Source organism: Canis aureus, chromosome 5, assembly GCF_053574225.1.
Source record: "Canis aureus isolate CA01 chromosome 5, VMU_Caureus_v.1.0, whole genome shotgun sequence".
Lineage (NCBI taxonomy): Eukaryota > Metazoa > Chordata > Mammalia > Carnivora > Canidae > Canis > Canis aureus.
The window spans coordinates 46651981-46671193 of NC_135615.1; the positions used below are offsets into that span (position 1 = coordinate 46651981).

At 36.7% G+C, this 19213-nt stretch overlaps 1 protein-coding gene and 1 long non-coding RNA gene across 35 annotated transcripts in view; one reads left to right on the forward strand and one right to left on the reverse strand.

Annotated features, from left to right (window-relative positions):
* Positions 1-19213, reverse strand: part of PDE4D (phosphodiesterase 4D) — a 1385565-nt gene that overhangs the window by 18791 nt on the left and 1347561 nt on the right. The window contains exon 1 of one of the 33 annotated variants that reach the window (XM_077897916.1): positions 5257-5622. The exons of the other annotated variants lie outside the window; for them this stretch is intronic. Within the exon in view, the coding sequence (XP_077754042.1) occupies positions 5257-5304 (48 nt within the window). The 5' untranslated portion in view covers positions 5305-5622. Of the gene's footprint in view, positions 1-5256; positions 5623-19213 lie in introns of those variants that run through there. 33 annotated transcript variants of the gene reach the window in all.
* LOC144313433 (uncharacterized) lies at positions 6308-10784 on the forward strand. 2 transcript variants are annotated; one of them, XR_013379081.1, is made up of 3 exons: positions 6308-7416; positions 8257-8362; positions 10651-10784. It is a non-coding gene; the product is annotated as an uncharacterized LOC144313433 (long non-coding RNA). The 2 variants fall into 2 exon arrangements; XR_013379082.1 differs by having other exon boundaries at positions 6308-6587.

Below are 19213 nucleotides of genomic sequence, written 5' to 3' on the forward strand. Positions count from 1 at the left end.
AATGACGAGCTGAATTTTAAGTTTTATTTAATTTCATTTTAAATTTAAATAGCCACATGTGGCTGGTGGCTACTATATTGCACAACACAGATTTAGACACTCAATGACATTAATTAAGAAGAAAAAAAGGAATAAAAAATTAAAGTATATTATTAGTATTTAGAGAAGGAAAAAAACCCTAATTTATAGGCACACAATATATGTGCTGCCACACAATAGAACACTATGTATCAATTAATTTGTCATTTGCAGAAATGAATATGTATACTGGTCAGAGGTTAAAATGTTGTTTGTTACCCCAAAGCAAAAATGAATACATTTATTTAAGTACTCTTTCAGAACAATGAAAGTAAAATATTTGAATAGATACTATATAATTTTTCCTTTTTAAAGTTTTTTTCCAAATAGAAGGTATAAGATTTTTTGTTTCTCAGCATCCATGGGATTTAGCAATCCATTTCTCTCAAGTCACATAAATACACAACAGGTCAATTTTCAATACTCAACTTCATTACTTCACAATTTATTTTACCATGCCATGGTGCCCATTTTATCCTAAGAAACACTGGGATTATCTCATAACCAAAACATGGCATTACCCAAATCCAAGATTCTCCAAGACTTTGTTTTTCCATCCATCACCTGTTTCTTACCATGTTTTCTTGATTCCCAAAATAGCCAAAATGGTCCTTTAAGTAAGTCTTAATATTTCTCTTAATATACAGAAACAGTATTTTTTCCTGTTACATAGATTACTATTAGATACTTGATCAAAAAAAGTCAAATACATTTTACTCTAATGTTCAGTAGCGTTTAGAATTTTAAATTTCACCATAAATTCTCATTTAAGTCTGGGGAAAAGAGAGTAGTGAATTTACCATTAAGTAATGTTTGAAATATAATTTCTAACTCAGTATTTAATTATTAGTTTATTAGATTTTTTTTTTAATAAAATCTTTTTTTTTTTTTAATTTATTTATGACAGTCACAGAGAGAGAGAGAGAGAGAGAGAGGCAGAGACACAGGCAGAGGGAGAAGCAGGCTCCATGCACCGGGAGCCCGATGTGGGATTCGATCCCGGGCCTCCAGGATCGCGCCCTGGGCCAAAGGCAGGCGCCAAACCGCTGCGCCACCCAGGGATCCCTAGTTTATTAGATTTTAAGAAAAAATCCTACTTCTCTGGATAATTCATACCAAGGTGTCTTAACTCAAGATAATTTGGCAAATCACTTCCAAAGTCAATCTTCTCGACCATTTAGATTAGGTATAGGAATTTATCACAAAGTACTGAAGGGGATCAATAAAAACATTTCAACAGACTGCTGGATATAAGAAATGTGCATTAGCATTCTCCTGCAGCCAAAACTGAAGAACTGGCCATAAGCAATAATAATTTTTCTGGCTGCTAATTTATAGGTCTAGGGAGCTTATTCTCACTCAAACTCACGACATAAAATTCATTTTTTTAATTCATGTTTTTCAATAACTTTTCTCTGATTATAAAATGCATACACGATACAGAAAATCTTGAAAGCTATATAGAAAAAAATAGAAATCATGAAATTCCCAATGCTCAGAGTAACCATTGATAATTACCTATATTTCCATCTATGTCTTTTTTCCCACCATGTTTGTATGTATTTTAAATTGGCATCATGCAGTATAAAAAACACAGGCTGCTGCTTCTTTTCATTCAGTATTATACGATATGATCAGCTGGGAAAAATTTGGGCCTCCTAAGAATACTTATGAAGACATTTATAATAGTGTTCAAAACACCTTCTGTCCATTTTTCATAGTTATATTGAGTTAAGTTACAAGCTATTAAGCAACTAAATGAGCTAATAGAAAGTATCTTGTATTTTGCCTGGCACATAGCAGGTGCTTAATATTGAGTTCCTTTTCTCTCCCAGTTCCCTGGGCCTTTTATAGGGATAGCTGATTTTTATCATTGCAGGACAAATTGATGGAAGATCTGACTATAGTTATGCCCACACACACACACAAAATATATATACGTGTGTGTGTGTGTGTGTGTGTGTGTGTGTATCTAGCTCCACTACCCATTCCAAAAAATAATTTAGGATATTATTCACACAGGAGATGATAGCCATCCTTCAAAATTATAACAATAAAATATATGTGTATATAACAAGAATACAATGAGCAAGGCCCAAAAGTAAGTAAATCCTTAACAAATGAAATTTACTCTTGGAAAAATCTACTCTTTAGGCAAAATGAGATCAAAAGACACTCTGCTAAACATTTAAAACATATATTGAGTGAAATATCTCTGCAACCTGAAATTGTGCTATGAACTAAAAGAACTGCCTGGTCATGACAAAATGTGTTTTGGGGAGGGCGGGGCATGCTCTGCAAGGCTTTCAGTCACACTCCTAGCCCCTTGTCAGTCTATATATATAGCAGCTGCTGTCCATCTGCCCTCCATGCATTTATCTCCATGTAACTAAAAAATGATATAAGCTTGAAGGGTAGGGGAGGGTGCAATTGGAAAAGTTAGATAGGGACCCAGTTTTACCATAAAACTACCTTCTAGCTTGGAAGCAATCTATTATGTGGAATATGTGTCATATGCTCAGCAGAAAAATTGCATGGTACCTGCAGATATGCAACACAAATTCTTGGATTCTCTGGAATAATATAAACACCCAGTCAATATACAGATAACTGAGGCAAAAAAAAAAAATGCCAATGAAAGGAAATCTATTCTACAAACTGAGAAATTACAGGTTGCACATGTACTGAATATAACTGTCCATATACATATATCCCAGACTACCCTTATGCTTTTGTTCAAAACCCAGAAGTGTGGGGTGGAGAAACCCTTCAGTGCACACCCATATCCCTGCCAAGGTTTGTCAGGTGCTCTAAGAAAGGCAACATTTCCTCTTAACATGATTAGAAGGGACAGTATTTTAAGCAGTCCTCTTTCTTCCCAAGGAAAAGGGTGTGGGAGATTTCTTAAAGACAATTTTCAAAGAGTCAATTAAGTGATAACATAAGAGCATTTTTCAAAAGGAATTAAAATTGCTTCCCTTTCTTGCTGTTGATATAAAACTTCCAGGGAAGCTAAAATAATAACCACAAAAATTATGATCGGTGCTTTCTCAACTGGTCTTACAGTATGATTTTGGGAGTGTAGAGCTGGCTGTGCTAAAGAACAAGACACTAAAACAATTCAATAATCATTTAAAAATGTAAGTGTGGAGTTTCTCTCATTTAAGGTAACTACATATCATTTATTAGGATAACTTTACCAAATTATGAGAGGAAAATGATTAGAAAAGGTAATAAAATGTTTTTCCTAGAACACTGAACAGTCCTCAATTTACAGGTTTAGAAGAGATAAAATACAGAATTATTTAAGGAAAAAAAACCGGTTGCAAGATACAGAACAATTTAATTGAGCATTTAGATATCTTAAAAGGTGACCTCTAAATACTTTGTTGATGAATTATTCTGATAGTTTTTGGTCTAAATAGTATGAAATAATATATGGGATTATTGTGCCAACAATGAAAAAATGGGAATATTTAAGTCAATGCTTTCAAATCCTTTGTTCTCATTATGCATCAGAATGTCTGCGTGCACCATGTGAAGCATAAAGGAAAGTGAAAATGCAGTTGAAATAAATTCTGTATTTCCCTTTTTAATCTCCCATTTTCCAATTTATGTTCTACATTTAATGAAGCAAAATTAAATAATAAAATAAAATAAGAATATTCTTATATATAATCGCTGTATGCCAATATCCTAGGTACATTTTACATTCTCCTAGTATACACTTTAGAAGGTGGTAAAGGTCAAACATTAAGAAAAAGCTTACCCCCCACCTCATCCCTGACCCTGGTCAATATTCTGCTAAAAATCATTTGAATATGCTACACTGTGATATATCACAAGTTTAGTAGATATCAGCATGAAAAGCCAAAATACATTGGCTGTATAAAAATAAATCTGTCAAAATGCCCTTCTTAGGTGTTTTTAGCAGTATATTATTAAAACATAAACAAGGTTGATCAGCAAAAATTTTCCTCAAAAATATAAGCTAATTCCTTATTTAGATTCTTGGAAGTGTTGCTCATAGTCATAATACAAATATGAAGCCCTTCAAAAACATATCAAATATGAGCTGCTAAAAACCAAGAGATGAGTTCTAGCGAGATTATGGGGTTTTCACTTATTACTTTCTATACTTTTCTGTACTAAAAAAAAAAAAAAAATCTTTTAAGCCAAAAGTGGCTAACAAAATTCAAATAATGGGAGTCTGAATATTTCAGAAACAACTAAAAAAATCTGGGCCATCCATCAATTTAAAAGTGGGGAACCATGACTCCTTGGACGATGAAAACTGAAATAAGTTTTCTTAGAATGCGAGAAAATCTCACAGCAAAGAGGTTTATTTTCCTCTAAAAAGAAATAAAGAAATGAAAAATATTTCAGTCTGAGACTCCTTAAAGTAACATAAAAGGATTCTTAAAAATTATGTATTTTGATTGGCTCAAATGTTCCAGAATAGATTTTAAGTTCTGAAGTGATGCTTCATTTAGGACTGAAAAAGGTTTCTCTACCCATTTCTATTACAGAGATCAGATCCTGAAGCTAGTATTTCCATGAGGCATGCAAGAGGATGCCAACAGAACAGAATCTTAGGAAATTCAGTGTGTATCACTTCATTTCCTGACATTAACAAAAGTAGCAGTATCATCTGAACTTATAGATTTCTTCCAGTTTTACAAAAAGATAATCAAGTTTTCATTTTAATAATATATCACTTAAATAGTTAAGTAATGTCAATTTTTAATGTCATCTAGAGCTTTATATCCTAAGATGAAAAAAAAATACTCATCAGGTTAAAGTGGTATAGATTTTTTCAGAGTTAAAATTAATTTTCAAAAACTTTAAGTGCTACATATATACTGGAACCCATACACCAGTGCAAGTGGTTATTTCCAATTATTTTGTTTGATTACCTTGATATTTAAAAGCACAACTCAAATCTATACCCCATGACAAAGAGAAGAACCACTGCACATTGAAAAGCTATTTTAACATGCAAATTACAACTAATGAAAGTCATACAATTTCTCCTTATCCTGACCACTGAAAACATCTATTTCTTCTGTAGCTCACATCTAAGAAAAATAATAAGATTGCTAAGAAAGCTTAACTCCATTGCAGTTTATTAAAACTCTCCGTTATGTAATCAGCAATTAGGAGCTAAATAAACCTTACCTTTATGTAGCCCCAAGACACTGACAGTAAATAGTTTGCTTCAGGCATTTTTAATTGATTATATAAAAAGACAGTAAGTTCTAAAACACGTGTATCTTCAAAACCTTGACACTTTTAACAATATCCGCAAGCCACAGAGGGTGGGTTTTTAAAGATTTGGGGTAATTAAGTATAGACCAGAAAGCCCTGCATTAGATCCCATCCAGCCGTCTTCCCATTGAACACATGCCATTTGTCAAACTCCAGAATGGAACAGGCTTCTACAACTATTCTGAATAAAGAAAATTCACGTGATAAAGAAATATCTAACGATCTAAGGGCCTGCATCTTTTTCTCCCGGAGCTCCAGGGCTTAATGAATAATGTATGTCAAGATGCTCAGCTGCAAGAAAGACTAGTTCTGTCAAAAGCTACCAAATAAGGAGCTGCGGGGCAGCCAGGGAGAGTGACAAGAAGCCCCGCCCACAGGAGCCCGCCTGCGCACCAATCACAGTCCAGCCCCGGGGCTCCCAGGGCGGGGGGGCGGGGACTCAGGGCAGGCTGCGCCGCGATTGGCTGGCAGGAGCGAACCTCCGGAGGGGCCTGCCTCCTCCCCTCGGGCAAACGCCATTTAATAATGGGATCCCTAAGAGCGGAGGCTGCCGCCTGGAAAGATGAATGGGGTTTCCCTCTCGCCGATGATGAATAACGACCAGAAAGCTCCTCGACATTCACAGTTCATTCTTAAATAGGGATTGCCAATCTTTGTGGAGTCTTTCCTATGCATTTTAATATCCTCCCCTCTAACTTCAAAATAAAAGCCTTCCGAAGAGAAGGGCCCGCAGCATTAAGCCCCCCCCCCCCTCCCCCGCGGCCGGGCCGAGCAGGTCTCCCCCCGCCCACGCCAGAGCCCAGGCCCCGGCCGCAAGGCCCAGCGGGGTCCAGGATTCACACTGGGAACCACACTGCTTCCCCGTTCTCGGCTCCCTTTGTTTCTATTGTTACAGCGACTGAGCTCCACGGTCTTAAAAAATCTAAGAGTGGGGACGATTTATGATCATTCTGACGCGGGAGGGGCGGTGTGCTGAAAGCTGCAGCTCTGGTTATGGTTCAGGAACACAGAGTTCCCCGGACAGGTTTGAAGATCTGTATTTTGACCAAGAGAGAACATTTTCGTGATTGCACGCAAAGTTAGGAAAGGTGCTAAAGGTGGCTCCGGGAGGAATACAGCATTATTCTATTTAAAGTAGTTCTTACTATAACCACTCCCATTTTAGTCAGTGGGGTGATATTTTTCCCAGTGTCACAGACTGAAATCCGTGACTCTTTGTTACCGTTCATCAGGCATTTCATGTGAGTCAGCCAGCCACCATTAGGGGTTTAATAGAAATCATCTCACTGGATCCTTGAATAACCCTGACGTGTTCCCCATCTACATCACCGTCCCTCCATCAACTTTATCATCATGTTTTATCTTTTATAAAATGCTTTTTCGTTTACTGTTCTTTGCCATCCCCAGTCCCATCATCGAAATCCAAGGGCTTAATGCCTGAGAGAAACGGAAAGCATCTTCAGCATCATCGCCTCCAATCTCCTCATTTCCACCTAAAATGAGACCTAGAGAGAAAATTATTTTCCCAAGTTCACCCATGTACCAAGTACATAGGCTTTGAGTTCAAATCCTTTAGTGCATAATCTTTGACAAATCTCACCTTTTAGTGCATTGGTTTTCTCATTCTGTAAAATTGGGTTATTATGATAGCTAGTCTCCAAAGGTGCTTCCTAATGAGCCACCCCACCCTACAATGAATCTGAGCTGGCTTATATAACCAACAAGCAGTGCTGTCACAAGAAGTCTTGAAGCTTTCACCTGGGTTGCCTGGAATGCACTATTAGGATCCCTAGGCCACCCTGTTAGCAAGTCTGACTACTCTAAGATCATCGTGTCACAAGAAAGCCCAAGCTAACATTACTGGCACGAGAGAGCAGGGAGGGGGGAGGGGGCGAGTGAGAGAGACAGGGAGAGCAGATGCGCGCCCGGACAATCTCTAGCTATGCCAGCCATCCTAACCCAGAACCAGACTTGACAGTGAAGAGGCCATCTTAGTCATCCTGACAGTGGAGCTTTTAGAAGACTCCAGCCCCAGCTGCCATCTGACTAAAACTACACAAGGGACTCAAAGTGAGCATGTCTAAGCAAACCCAGTTAGCCCACAAGACAATTTTAAAAATAGCAAATTGATATTTTAAGTTACTAAGTTTGAAGTGATTTGTTTTATAGCAATGCATACCTAGAACCATTAGTACGAGGATTAAATGAGATGATATGTGCAAAGCACTTAAAACAACATCTGGTAAATAGTGACAAATAGGTATTAGGTGATGATGATGATGAAAACGATCATGTAGATTTTGATAACTATCCCATTATGGTGACTGGATTTTTTAACTCCCAGGCTTACCCTGTGTGCGTGTGTTTAATTTATTACGTTTTCTTTTAACTGCATCACATCATTATGTGTCTCAGACCGAAAACACTGTAACTGCTTCTTAGCTCATCTTCTTTGACTTGTCTCCTTCTAATCCCATACTTCTCTCTACTGCCAGGCCAATTTTTCTCAAATACAGCCTCAGCCTCACTCCAAAGCTATTACCTAACAACTCAGCATCACCTGCCTCATCATATCCGTATTCCTCTATGCCTCTACGTGCTCCATACTGACAACTTCTGACCCTAGCTCCCAACTCCAAGCCTATCTCCAGCAGCTCTTTACACTCATGCTCTGTTACTAGCTCTATCTATTTAACAGACAGTCTCAATTCTATATTAATTTTCACTGAATTCACTGCCTAGAATACCCTTTTTCTTCTACTATCTCCTTCAAGCTGGTTTTTCAGAAAAAAGTCAGATTTAAATCATTCAAAATACATCTCGAAAACAAACATCCCAGCCCTTCTCCACACTCTATTTTGCACTCACTCCTTTATTTAATAAATACTCATTAAGCCTACTATCTGCCAGGCACTGTCCTGTATAACGAGGACACAGCAGTGAACAAAGCAAGGCTTTCCACCTGAAGCTTACAGTCAACAACTGAGTCAGCACATATATACAACGTCATGTGGTGGTAAGTCAATGGGGAAAAAGAAAGGAGAAGGAGGCTATGGAATGCTAGCGATGGAGGTTCCTATAGTATAAAATGATCAAGAAGGACCTCTTTGAAGAGATGACATATGCTCAGAAATCTGAAGAAAGAGAAGGAGCAAGTCATGTGAGCATCTAAGGCAGTGGAGAAAGGGGAGTCTTGTGAGAACACCATGACTAAAAGCCCTGAGATGGGAGCATGCTTGGCAAGCTTCCAAAGAGCAAAGTGTTTCATAAAATGTCATTTACTTCCAAATTACACTTTCTATTCATCCGTCATTCTATTTTATTGACTAACTTCAAACTAAGTTACTTCTTTCTTTTTATAACAAATACTTTTATCCTGATTGAAATTTCCTACTTATCTAACATACGCACTTCACTAATACACCCATACATATACTAAATAATCCCTATGTAGACACTTAAAAAAAACCCATATGGTAGGCTAGCAGTAACATAAAGGAAAAATAAAATTATATTAAACACTGAAAAATATAAATGCTTGTAAACAAGTACATCAAATAATAAAGTAGTCAATTTAGATTTTACTATCACTAACTGTGAGACATTGAGAAAGTTATCTAAACTTCCTCAGTTTATTCATCTGGAAAATGAGAATAATGATAGCATCTACCTTACAGGTTGTTGTAAGGACTAACAGTAAATTCTTTGCAAGTGTTTGCTCTGCTTCTTCTCATATGGAGAATGACCATGACTATGATAGCAACCTGGAAATGAATATAGGAGTACTGTATGAGAAAGACAATCTTCTTCCAAAATGGTTAATGACTCTTGAAAGGTTCTAGATGTAACAAAGAACAATTCTCCTTCAGTATACAGTGTGGTTACATTACTGAAAAAAATGAGTGTGTATTAAAATCATGCAAAAAATGTATTTTGTGGGGATCCCTGGGTGGCTCAGCAGTTTAGCGCCTGCCTTCGGCCTAGGGCATGATCCTGGGATGGAGTCCCACATCAGGCTCCCTGCATGGAGCCTGCTTCTCCCTCTGCCTGTGTCTCTGCCTCTTGTCTCTCATGAATAAATAAATAAAATATTTTTTAAAAATGTATTTTGCATTTATATAAAAAAGTAGCTATGTGTCTAGGCTCAGATCATCCTAAATGAATATTTTACCTGCTTGAATGGTTTATTGGGACATGGAACAATTCCTCCTTGGGGAAGGACTAGCCCCTGTATTTCAGAACACCCAGCCTCCCTGGCTTCTGCTCATGAAATGCCAGCAGGACTCCCCAGCCAGTGCATCCTGAAGTTTCCTAAATGTTCTCTGGTGTTAAGAATCACTGTTCCAGTTATTTCAATTGCCTTAAACTTTGCCTCCTCATTCAGGGGCAAGAAAGGTATCTTATTCTTTCTATACATTTCCCAAAACAATTAGTGGACCACAGGCACAAATGATTGAACTGTAACCCCTGATCTGCTGGAGTAGAGGAGATAATAATAATAGTAGTAACAATAATTACAATAACAGCAAGTAAAAAGTACTAAAGAAGGTTTCCACATTTCTAGGTAATAAGAAATCTTTCTTCTCTTTTTAAAAATATTTTATTTATTTATTTCAGAGAGAGAGAGAGAGAGAGAGAGGGAAAGCATGAGTGAGAAGCAGACTCCCCGCTAAGCAAGGAGCCTGAAGACAAGGGGCTCAATCCCAGGACCCAGGATCATGACCAGAGCCAAAGGTAGACATTAACTGACTGAGCCACCCAGGCGCTCCTGAAATCTGTCCTTTCTTAAGCTTTGAGCTAAATTAAAATTCATTTCACTTTTCCCATCATTGGAGACCAACTAGACGCTCCTCCCCTTCACCACAGTAGTAGCAGGTAGCAGAGAGATTCTAGACAATCCAGAGGAGAACTCTGGATGAGGTCAGAGAAATATAATTCTTAGAATCAGACTTTGCTTCTGACAGTTTTAATGGGAAAACCAGAACTTGTTACAGCATTTGTTAAACACCTACTATGCTTTACATACACCAAGAGCTTTACATATCTTAGGGCTAACCTTTGCAACATGCTGGTAAGATAGCCATTATCCCCATTTCAAGGTGAAAAGACAGATTGATACTTTTAAAAATTCAATAACCATGTCCAGGGCTGACATGCCAGGCCAGGTCTCTCTTAGTGTTTGCTCTTTATAGTCTATGAGTTGGTCATTATATAATTAGGTGTTTACAAACTCCTTGATAAATGGTATGAATTTAGGAATAGACTCATTTATCCTTAATCTTAAATTTTTTTGTTTGTTTTTAGTAATCTACACTCAGTGTAGGACTCAAACTCATGACTCTGAGATGAAGAGCATGAAGACAACCAGGTGCCCTAATTTATCCTTAAATCTTTGTGCTGCTTTTACATTGTCCTGAAATAAAGAACCACTGATCCTATTACTGTGGTCAGATCTTCTGGACAGCATGGATCCTACTAACTATGAAGTCAGGAAGCTTGTGCCCAAGGATAGGTAGCCTCGCCTGATAAATGAGCGCTCCTAACATGTAAGACAGTGAACACTCACATGTGGGAGTGTGCTATGGATGAGACACAGATGCTTTTGCTAGAACCCATATTTACTGACTTGTAGTCTGCTGTGCTCAAATACCCAAATGATTGTATATACAAATGCATGAGTGCATGTACTAAAATTTAAAAAATATGTAATTTCCTTCAGCATTCAGTCTCTTTTCTGTCTTTTCCTAAGAATACACTCCTCGAAAATCTCTAGATCCCAATCCTCTTTTATTCTTCATTTACTCAGTCCTTAAAGGATACCCCACGCAATCAAACTTTCTAGAGTATTTTAGGATATTTCAGGATACTTGAAATTCTGCTGATGGAGTCAAGTCTTTGATATTACTAACCACTGCTCGAATTAGTGACTTTGCAACAGATGTTAAAACAGATAAGACACATTTTTGATTAAGGGAAGAGAAAAACAGGCAAACCAAACTATGAGGAAACCGAAGCTCAGAAGTCAAAGTGTCTTATCCAAGGTCACAAAGCCAAGTTGCAGAGCTGGGATTTAAGCCCAGGCTGTCCGACTACAGAATACACTAAATTGCCAAAAAAAATATTTCAGGCCATTAATCTATAGTTATCCTAGAGTCTATAAACAATATGTCTATTAACATAAATTCTAAGCTATAGTATATTACTACTTTGACATATTAAAGAAACATTATTTAAAATAAATGTATTAAAAACTCTTAGATTTCTATAACCTAAAGGATCTCCCTGGCAATAGCACTGCTTTCAGTAGGACTATTACCTTTGGAAAACATTTTATTCTATAATCAACCTATGTTTATTTTACATATGTTCTACTTAGGATCAAAGTTGCAGGAATTACTATTGATCAAGAAGCAAATCTGTATGAAACGGGCTGCCACATATCCAATACTGTTTTGCTTAACATATGCAAATCTAGTTGTTAAATGTCCCCTGAAGAATTCTGAGGCAAAAGGAAACTTCAAATGTTAAATTTAAATACAATAACTATTAACACACCAATGTTTCAAAAATCACTCAGTGTTTCTTTGCTTTCACTACGAAAATATTTTTAGAGGCAGGCAATAATCCGAAATTAATCTGTTTAACCTATTGTTTAACAGAATTTTAAATCTATTTTTACATTATAAAAACTATACTTTCTTTGATGAATACCAGTATTACAAAAACCACCTTAACTCAAGTAAATCCACTAAATCTGTTTGTGTTTACCGCCCTCTAGTGATAATGGATCCAAACACGATTTAAGGAACAGTTCTGTTCCTTAAGAGTTGTTGACACGTTTCAGAAAACAAAAACCTATCTAACAAATATTATGGAAGCATAAGATTAAGAGGAACTACAGCTTGATTTTTAAAATGTAATAATCATCTGAAAAGGCCAAGGATCATTCTCCAATTAACCTAGTTTGAGAATTTTCACCAAAAGTTTTATTTAAAGTAAGAAACACCTCTAGCATTTACTAAAAAAGAAAAGTTCCAATACAAAAAACTTTATTTTTGTTGAGAGGTACTCTGAAGATGAAATAACATCAAACTGATCCCATGATAACTGTACTGCAACTTTGCTTCTACATGGTCTCCTTAGCATGGTATTTTATAATTGTTGATACAGTTTGAATCCCATACAATTGATACCAAAGTTTCTATGTTCACAACCACTGAGTAAATCTAGCTGAAACCTCTATTATCACCATCAGTCACCATCATTATTACATCCACCAAGGATTTTTGTTTCAATGAAGAAAATTAAGGCAATGAATGGGTGCACAAACCTCACATAAATGAAGCCTACACACACACACACAAAATCTTGCATGAATATAGACTTTCCTTTTTAAAAATATTTTATTTATTGATTCATGAGAGAAACAGAGGCAGAGACATAGGCAGAGGGAGAAGCAGGCTCCCTGCAGGAAGCATGATGCGGTACTCGATCCTAGGATCCCAGGATCACAACCTGAGCTGAAGGTAGACGCTCAAGCACTGAGCCACCCAGGTGCCCTGAATATAGATTTTCTACTTACAGGGAAAATTAGGACCTCCAATTCATTTAAACCATCCCAAGTTAATACCAATTTTTCATGTTTATGATGGCCACCACAATCACCATAAAATAGTAATATTCCCTCTGTATTTCATGCTGTGCTTTGTGAAAATAATTTAAACAGAGACTACCTTTCTCCTAAAGCAATGATTAAAAAAAAAAAGAAGCAAATAGGCGGATTTTTGGAAATACATATTTAGTCCTTTATCAACACCATTTTTATTGTAGATCTTAAATTAATTTTAAGTTAAAAACTTGGGCTATGTATTCCTTTCAGCAAACAGCACTTAAATACATGGACATCCATTCACAAAATAATGAACTTCCATCTTTACTTTGCACCATGATAGTATACATCTACTCAAAATGGATCCTAGAACTAAATCTAAAATCTCAAACTATACATCTAGTAGAAAATGTAGAAAATATTTGTGATCCTGGGACAGGCAAAGATTTCTTGGAACACAAGAAAGCATGAACATAAAAGACAAAAATGGTAAACTAGCCTTCATCAAAACTTCTCTTTGAAAGAAACTGATAAGAAAATAGAACAATAAGCCATGACTTGTAGAAAAATCTATATGTAACATATGTATCTGATAGAGATTTTTATCTGGAATTATAAAAATTCTTAGAACTTAAAAAGATCAGTAAGCACATGAAAAGATGTGCAACATCATTAGTCGTTAAGGAAGTAAAAATTAAAACCAGAATGTAATGCTACTCCATATTAGAATAGCTAAAATGAAAGATATGAGCAATACAAAACTGCTGGCCAGGATGCAGAGCAAATGGAACCCACGCGCACTGCTGGCAGAACTGCAAAATGGGCTAGCGACTTTGGAAAATAGTTTGGCACCTTCTTATATAAAGTTAACCATTACATTCACTACATGTTCCAGCAACCCCACTCCTAGTTATTTACCCAAAAGAAATGAAAACATTTGTCCATAACAAAGGTCTATATGCGAATGTTTACAGCAATTCTATTTATAACAGTTGAAGCCTGCAAATAGCCCGGATGTTAATCAGCTGGCAAATGACTACACAAATTGTGGTATATCCATAAAACACTAGAAAGCAATAAAAATAAATTACTAATACATGCACTAATAACTAGCTATTAGTTATTAGTGTTATTAGTGGATGAATCTCAAAAGCATTACCCAAAGTGAAAGAAGCCATTGACAAAGGCTTTTTTATAACTGTATGATTTTATTCATACAACATTCTGGAAAAGGCAAAACTATAGGGAAATGAGATCCCTATAGTTTTATTAGTGTTATTAGTGCTATTAGTGAATGAATCTCAAAAGCGTTATTAGTGGATGAATCTCAAAAGCATTACCCAAAATGAAAGAAGCCACTGACAAAAGGCTTTTTATAACTGTATGATTTTATTCATACGACATTCTGGAAAAGGCAAAACTACAGGGAAATGAGATCACTGGTTGCCAGCAACTGCTGGTAGGGAGAGGCGAATGAGTACAAAAGGAGTATGAGAACTCCTTTTGAGTGATGAAAATATTCTATATTTAGATTATGGTGGTAGTTATCCAATTATATACATTTGTCAAAATGCACTCAACTAGATCTAAAAAGTGGACATCTTACCATATGTAAATTATAACTCAAAACTTGATTTTAAAAAATGTTAGGTAATGTTACCCAATTACTTTGATTCCAAATTCGTCTAAAGAGAAATGAAACAAAATTCTCAAGTGTGAGGCGCCTGGGTGGTTCAGTAGGTTAAATGTCTGACTCTTGACTCTTGATTTCAGCTCAGGTCCTGATCTCAGGGTCATGGATTGAGCCCTTTGTCGGGCTCTGAAACAAAGCAAAAAACCCACCAAACTCAAGCATAATTATATACAGTAAAATAACATTTTTACTCTAAGAGCTCCACCATTATATCTCAAATAGGCATATATTTTTTTTAATTTATTTTTTTAAATAGGCATATATTTTGTCTAGTAAGGGTCATGTTAGCTTTGAATAATGCAATATATAGTAAATTCCTAGTTATTCAAATCCTTTAGGCAATATAGTAACAGGTGAAATGTTCTCATAAGTAATAATATTTTACTTTTAATTCTTTGGAACGAAACATTCCCTAGAATACTTCAGATATTTTCATGCTTTCTTAAACAAACAAATCATCTTAACGTAATGATTTAATAGTGATCCTGGGCCACCTTTATTCACTCACTGATGAACAGTCAATAGATATTTATTGTCTTTTCACTCTAGGTCACAGTGTCAGTTGTTAGAGATAAAAAATATCCAATAAAGCAGAAAGAGCTGTTTGCAGAAAACTCAATAGTCCCAACTGCTATATTCTTTTTGAATCCTTCCATTACTTTTTCATAGTTTTTTTTTCCTGAGTCCTTGGTTGATAGCCTGTTCTCCTTATAGTCAGTATAAATCTGCCTCCTTGTACTCAATATAGCTGTGTCTTTCTCCCTGTTATGATGGGTTTTTCTAAGGCAGCAGTTTTCAGAATGTGTTATAATGAACAGCAGCAGCCTGATGTGATAATTCTCAAGGAAGACATCCAGTGTCAAATAAACTTTTGACATAGTGCTAGCCTTCTTGGAGACTGTATACATTAGCATATTAAAGGTTTTGCAAAAGACCATAATAATATGTGTAACCCTGTTTTGTTTTGTTGAACCTAGTATTTTCAAACTTATTCTACTACCTGACACTTTGCTCCCTTCCCATTTATTAACAAATAAAACCAAACAAAAATACCAGAGTCTCAAGAAAATAAAAATAGAAAATAAAAAAGAAAATCGATAATTCTGTATAAAGCAAAAGGCTTTAAGTATCTGATAATGAATTGTTTTAGAATACTTACTTACTTATCAATCAATAATTACTTATTAAATGGCTACTATGTGCCAGCATGGAAGATACAGTATAAACACAGAAGAATTCCCTGAACATGTAAATTGTGAACTCTTGGGGTAAAAAGACAAAAAATGAGCAGGAGACATACAGAATAGAAGGAAAGAAGTAATGTGATACCACGATCTTTGACTATTCAACTAAACAGTCAGGAAAAGCAGCACTGAGAAGGTGGTAACTGACATGAGACCCAACAGACTAGAAAGAACCAGCCAGAAGATCTGGGGCAGAGCATTCCCAGTAAGAACGGAGAAACACAACTGGGATGAGGGAGGACAGGTACACAGAATCAGATTAAAAGTACGTCAAGGCAATAAAGATCATGCGGGTCCTTGTAACTCACGCAGGGAGTGTGGGATATCACTGAACCATTCTGAATTATGTAGTGTGATTTACGTTTTTAAAAGTTGTCTCTGTGGAGAATGGTCTACAAAGGGCCAGAGCAGAGAGAAGAGGAGAGGAAAAGCTGACCAGACCTGATGAACTAAATGAACGCTTAGGTGAAGAGAAGGGAAGAATCAGCCCCTAGATTTCTGGTATGATCAGCATGTGACTGGGATGGGCGCTTGAGCCATTTGCTGAGATGGAGAAGACTGGGGGAGGTACAGATTTGGAGGATGTAAGTAAAGCGACAGAAAAGTTATAGGCTTAGTCTGGCAGTAAAGGTACTCTTCACTGTGGCCCCATGTTCACATTTCTCAGATCTGCCTCTGTTCCCAGCATTAGATTTTCTGTTCTAGGCAGTCTCATTCTCACAAATCACCCACTACTTGCCCACTCCCACAAACACACAATAAAGTGAAGTCTATAGTAGTACCCCATCCTACCCTTTCTCATCTAACTCCTGTAAAACCATCTCTTCCTTTATTAGCAACCCATATGAATCCTCCATGTTCAAAATCTAACTTAGGTAACACTTTTTTTCTGGGATGCTTCCCAATCATTTTGGTCTTCAGGGTTGAACTCATTTTAAACTTCTCTACAGAACCAGAATACCATGCACTACTCTATTATACATTAACACACAACAGGTTTAGTTATATGACTAGTTATATTTTCAGTATGTATATCTACATAACTTTCTTCTTTCTTTCTTTCCCTATCTATCTACTATCTATCTGAATAAAAACACACATACAAAAATCTCATTTTGTCTCTAAAGACCTTTGGAGCAGACACACGTCCTACAGTAACCAGGCAAAAACAAAAACCCATTAGTGAAAGCCTAAATACCAGACTGTGATTATCCGAAACAATTGGTACAAAACAGCAAAAACAAAACAAAACAAACAAATAAAAAACCTTCCTAATGATGTATTTGCCACATGAAAATGGTATCTGGTCTAGAAAATGGTTAAGGATCAAACATATAATAAAAACCTAACATTTCATTCAAAAGTCTTATGTTTGGCAACAAAAAAATTTTGTTTGCCACAGTAATAAAAGCCTTGACAAAAAAATAATAAAGTACTATTTTGTTCCAGGTCACTTCAACTTTCCTGTACCTTGTTACATCTTAAAATTAAGGAGGTGAACAGGTTGATCTCACAAATCTCTTTTACCTCTAAGGATGTTTGAAATTAAAAAAAGAAGAAAAAATACAACTTTTAGTTATCATACCAAAGTTTGATTTCTCTGCAAAATGGCTGAGAGTAAGTAGAAAATGGAAAGGGATCAATCACCTATTCATTGACTCATTTTCAACTCTTAGAACAACTACATGGCTGGGGAATCTGTTCTCTCTCTGTGATCTATGACTAAGACTCCATCATGGGCTGAAACTAGGTTCAAGGTGATTTCATCCACTCCTCTGTTTCGCAGCTAGATTGTCATTTTAAATCCGTGCAATGATTAAAGAGTCTATTTTTGGTTCCTGTTTCTATTTTCCCCAAGAAGAGACACCTAGTTACCTGATTATGATTGATATTTGACACTTTTGTTAATAATCATAATCTCAGTATTTTACAGAATCACAAAAAATCATTCGGAGGGGTCTTGAAGGTCTTCCAAGGTGAGGAAGAAGTGAAGCATAAGTGCTGCATCAATTTTTAGACACAGTGGAATGAAGAGCTATAGGAGACTCTTCACAGCTCTCATAAAAGTTTCTTTCATGGCTGCCTTCATACATATTCTTTCAAGGTAATTATAATTAAGTAGTCAGTGAGTGTGTAAATAAAAATATGCTATCACAGAGTGCTAGGTAACTTAGCTAAAACTAAAGTAAACAAACTCAGTGGGCCATCACATATGCAAGCTAGTGAGGTCCCATAAATCACCATGACTGGGTATCAGGATTTCAAAGGCACACTCTGAGCTCTTTCGCCCAGGCCTGTTGATTCAAGCTCCAGTTGCATTGGGTTACCTATATGGCAGCATATAAAGTTCACCTTTTAAGTTTATTAATAGTTCCAATCCCCATCCCCTACTAAAGATAAGCCACTTTATGACCCTATAACGTATGTGTACCACTCCATACACACGTTTAGGTAGGTTTTCATCTAATTCATACAACAAGCTTCTGAGATAGGATTTTTTTAGTCCTGATTTACAGAGAAAATAGGTTCAGAGAAGTTGAAGCTATTATCCAAGGTCACAACTCTAGTGCGGGGTAATACAGAAGAGGAATTGCTAAGCTCACTGGAATTTAGTAGGAGATTTACAGCAGAATTTTAAAGATGAGGGGTCATACTGTCACCTGCTATTCTGTTCTCTTTTGGCATCTAATAACTTACAGTATACTAGACTGAACTAATCTATACTTATTTTGACAGTCTCTCTTCACCCTGTTCCAGCTTGTACTTTGTTGTCTCATGTCCTCATTCCCAGGCAGCCAGTTCCTTAGGGGATGGCCCAGCATTGGATGTGACAATCCACCCATGCTACTGGGCTATGACTCAAGGAAGCAACAGGTGAAGGAGAGGATGCCAGCTATTGATGCTAAAAACGACTCTGGCCTCATGCAATGCGCTTCATCTGTGAATTTGCCCTCTCCAGTCATTTGCCCCAATCCCTATCCCCACAGCTGACTGTTCTCCCTTAAACATTCACACCCTCACCCTGACCCATCTGGATTTCTTTTTTTCTTCAAGTCTATCCCAAAGGTTCATTCCAACCAGATTTCACCCTCCGGGGGAAGGAGGCAGGAACATGAACTTGTTCATCAGTCTGCCTGTAGCCAAGGAAAGCCCTGATCCTGGGTCAGCTCGGTCAGAGATTACTCCTTCTTCCATACCTCCTCTTCCTCATTTCACTGTCTGAAAAGTCAGGTCTTTCTCTTTCCTTCCTTCAATCTTCACTCCTCACTCTATCCATGAGTCTTTCTTCACTCCCCTCCATTTTGCCCCCACTAAGAAAAC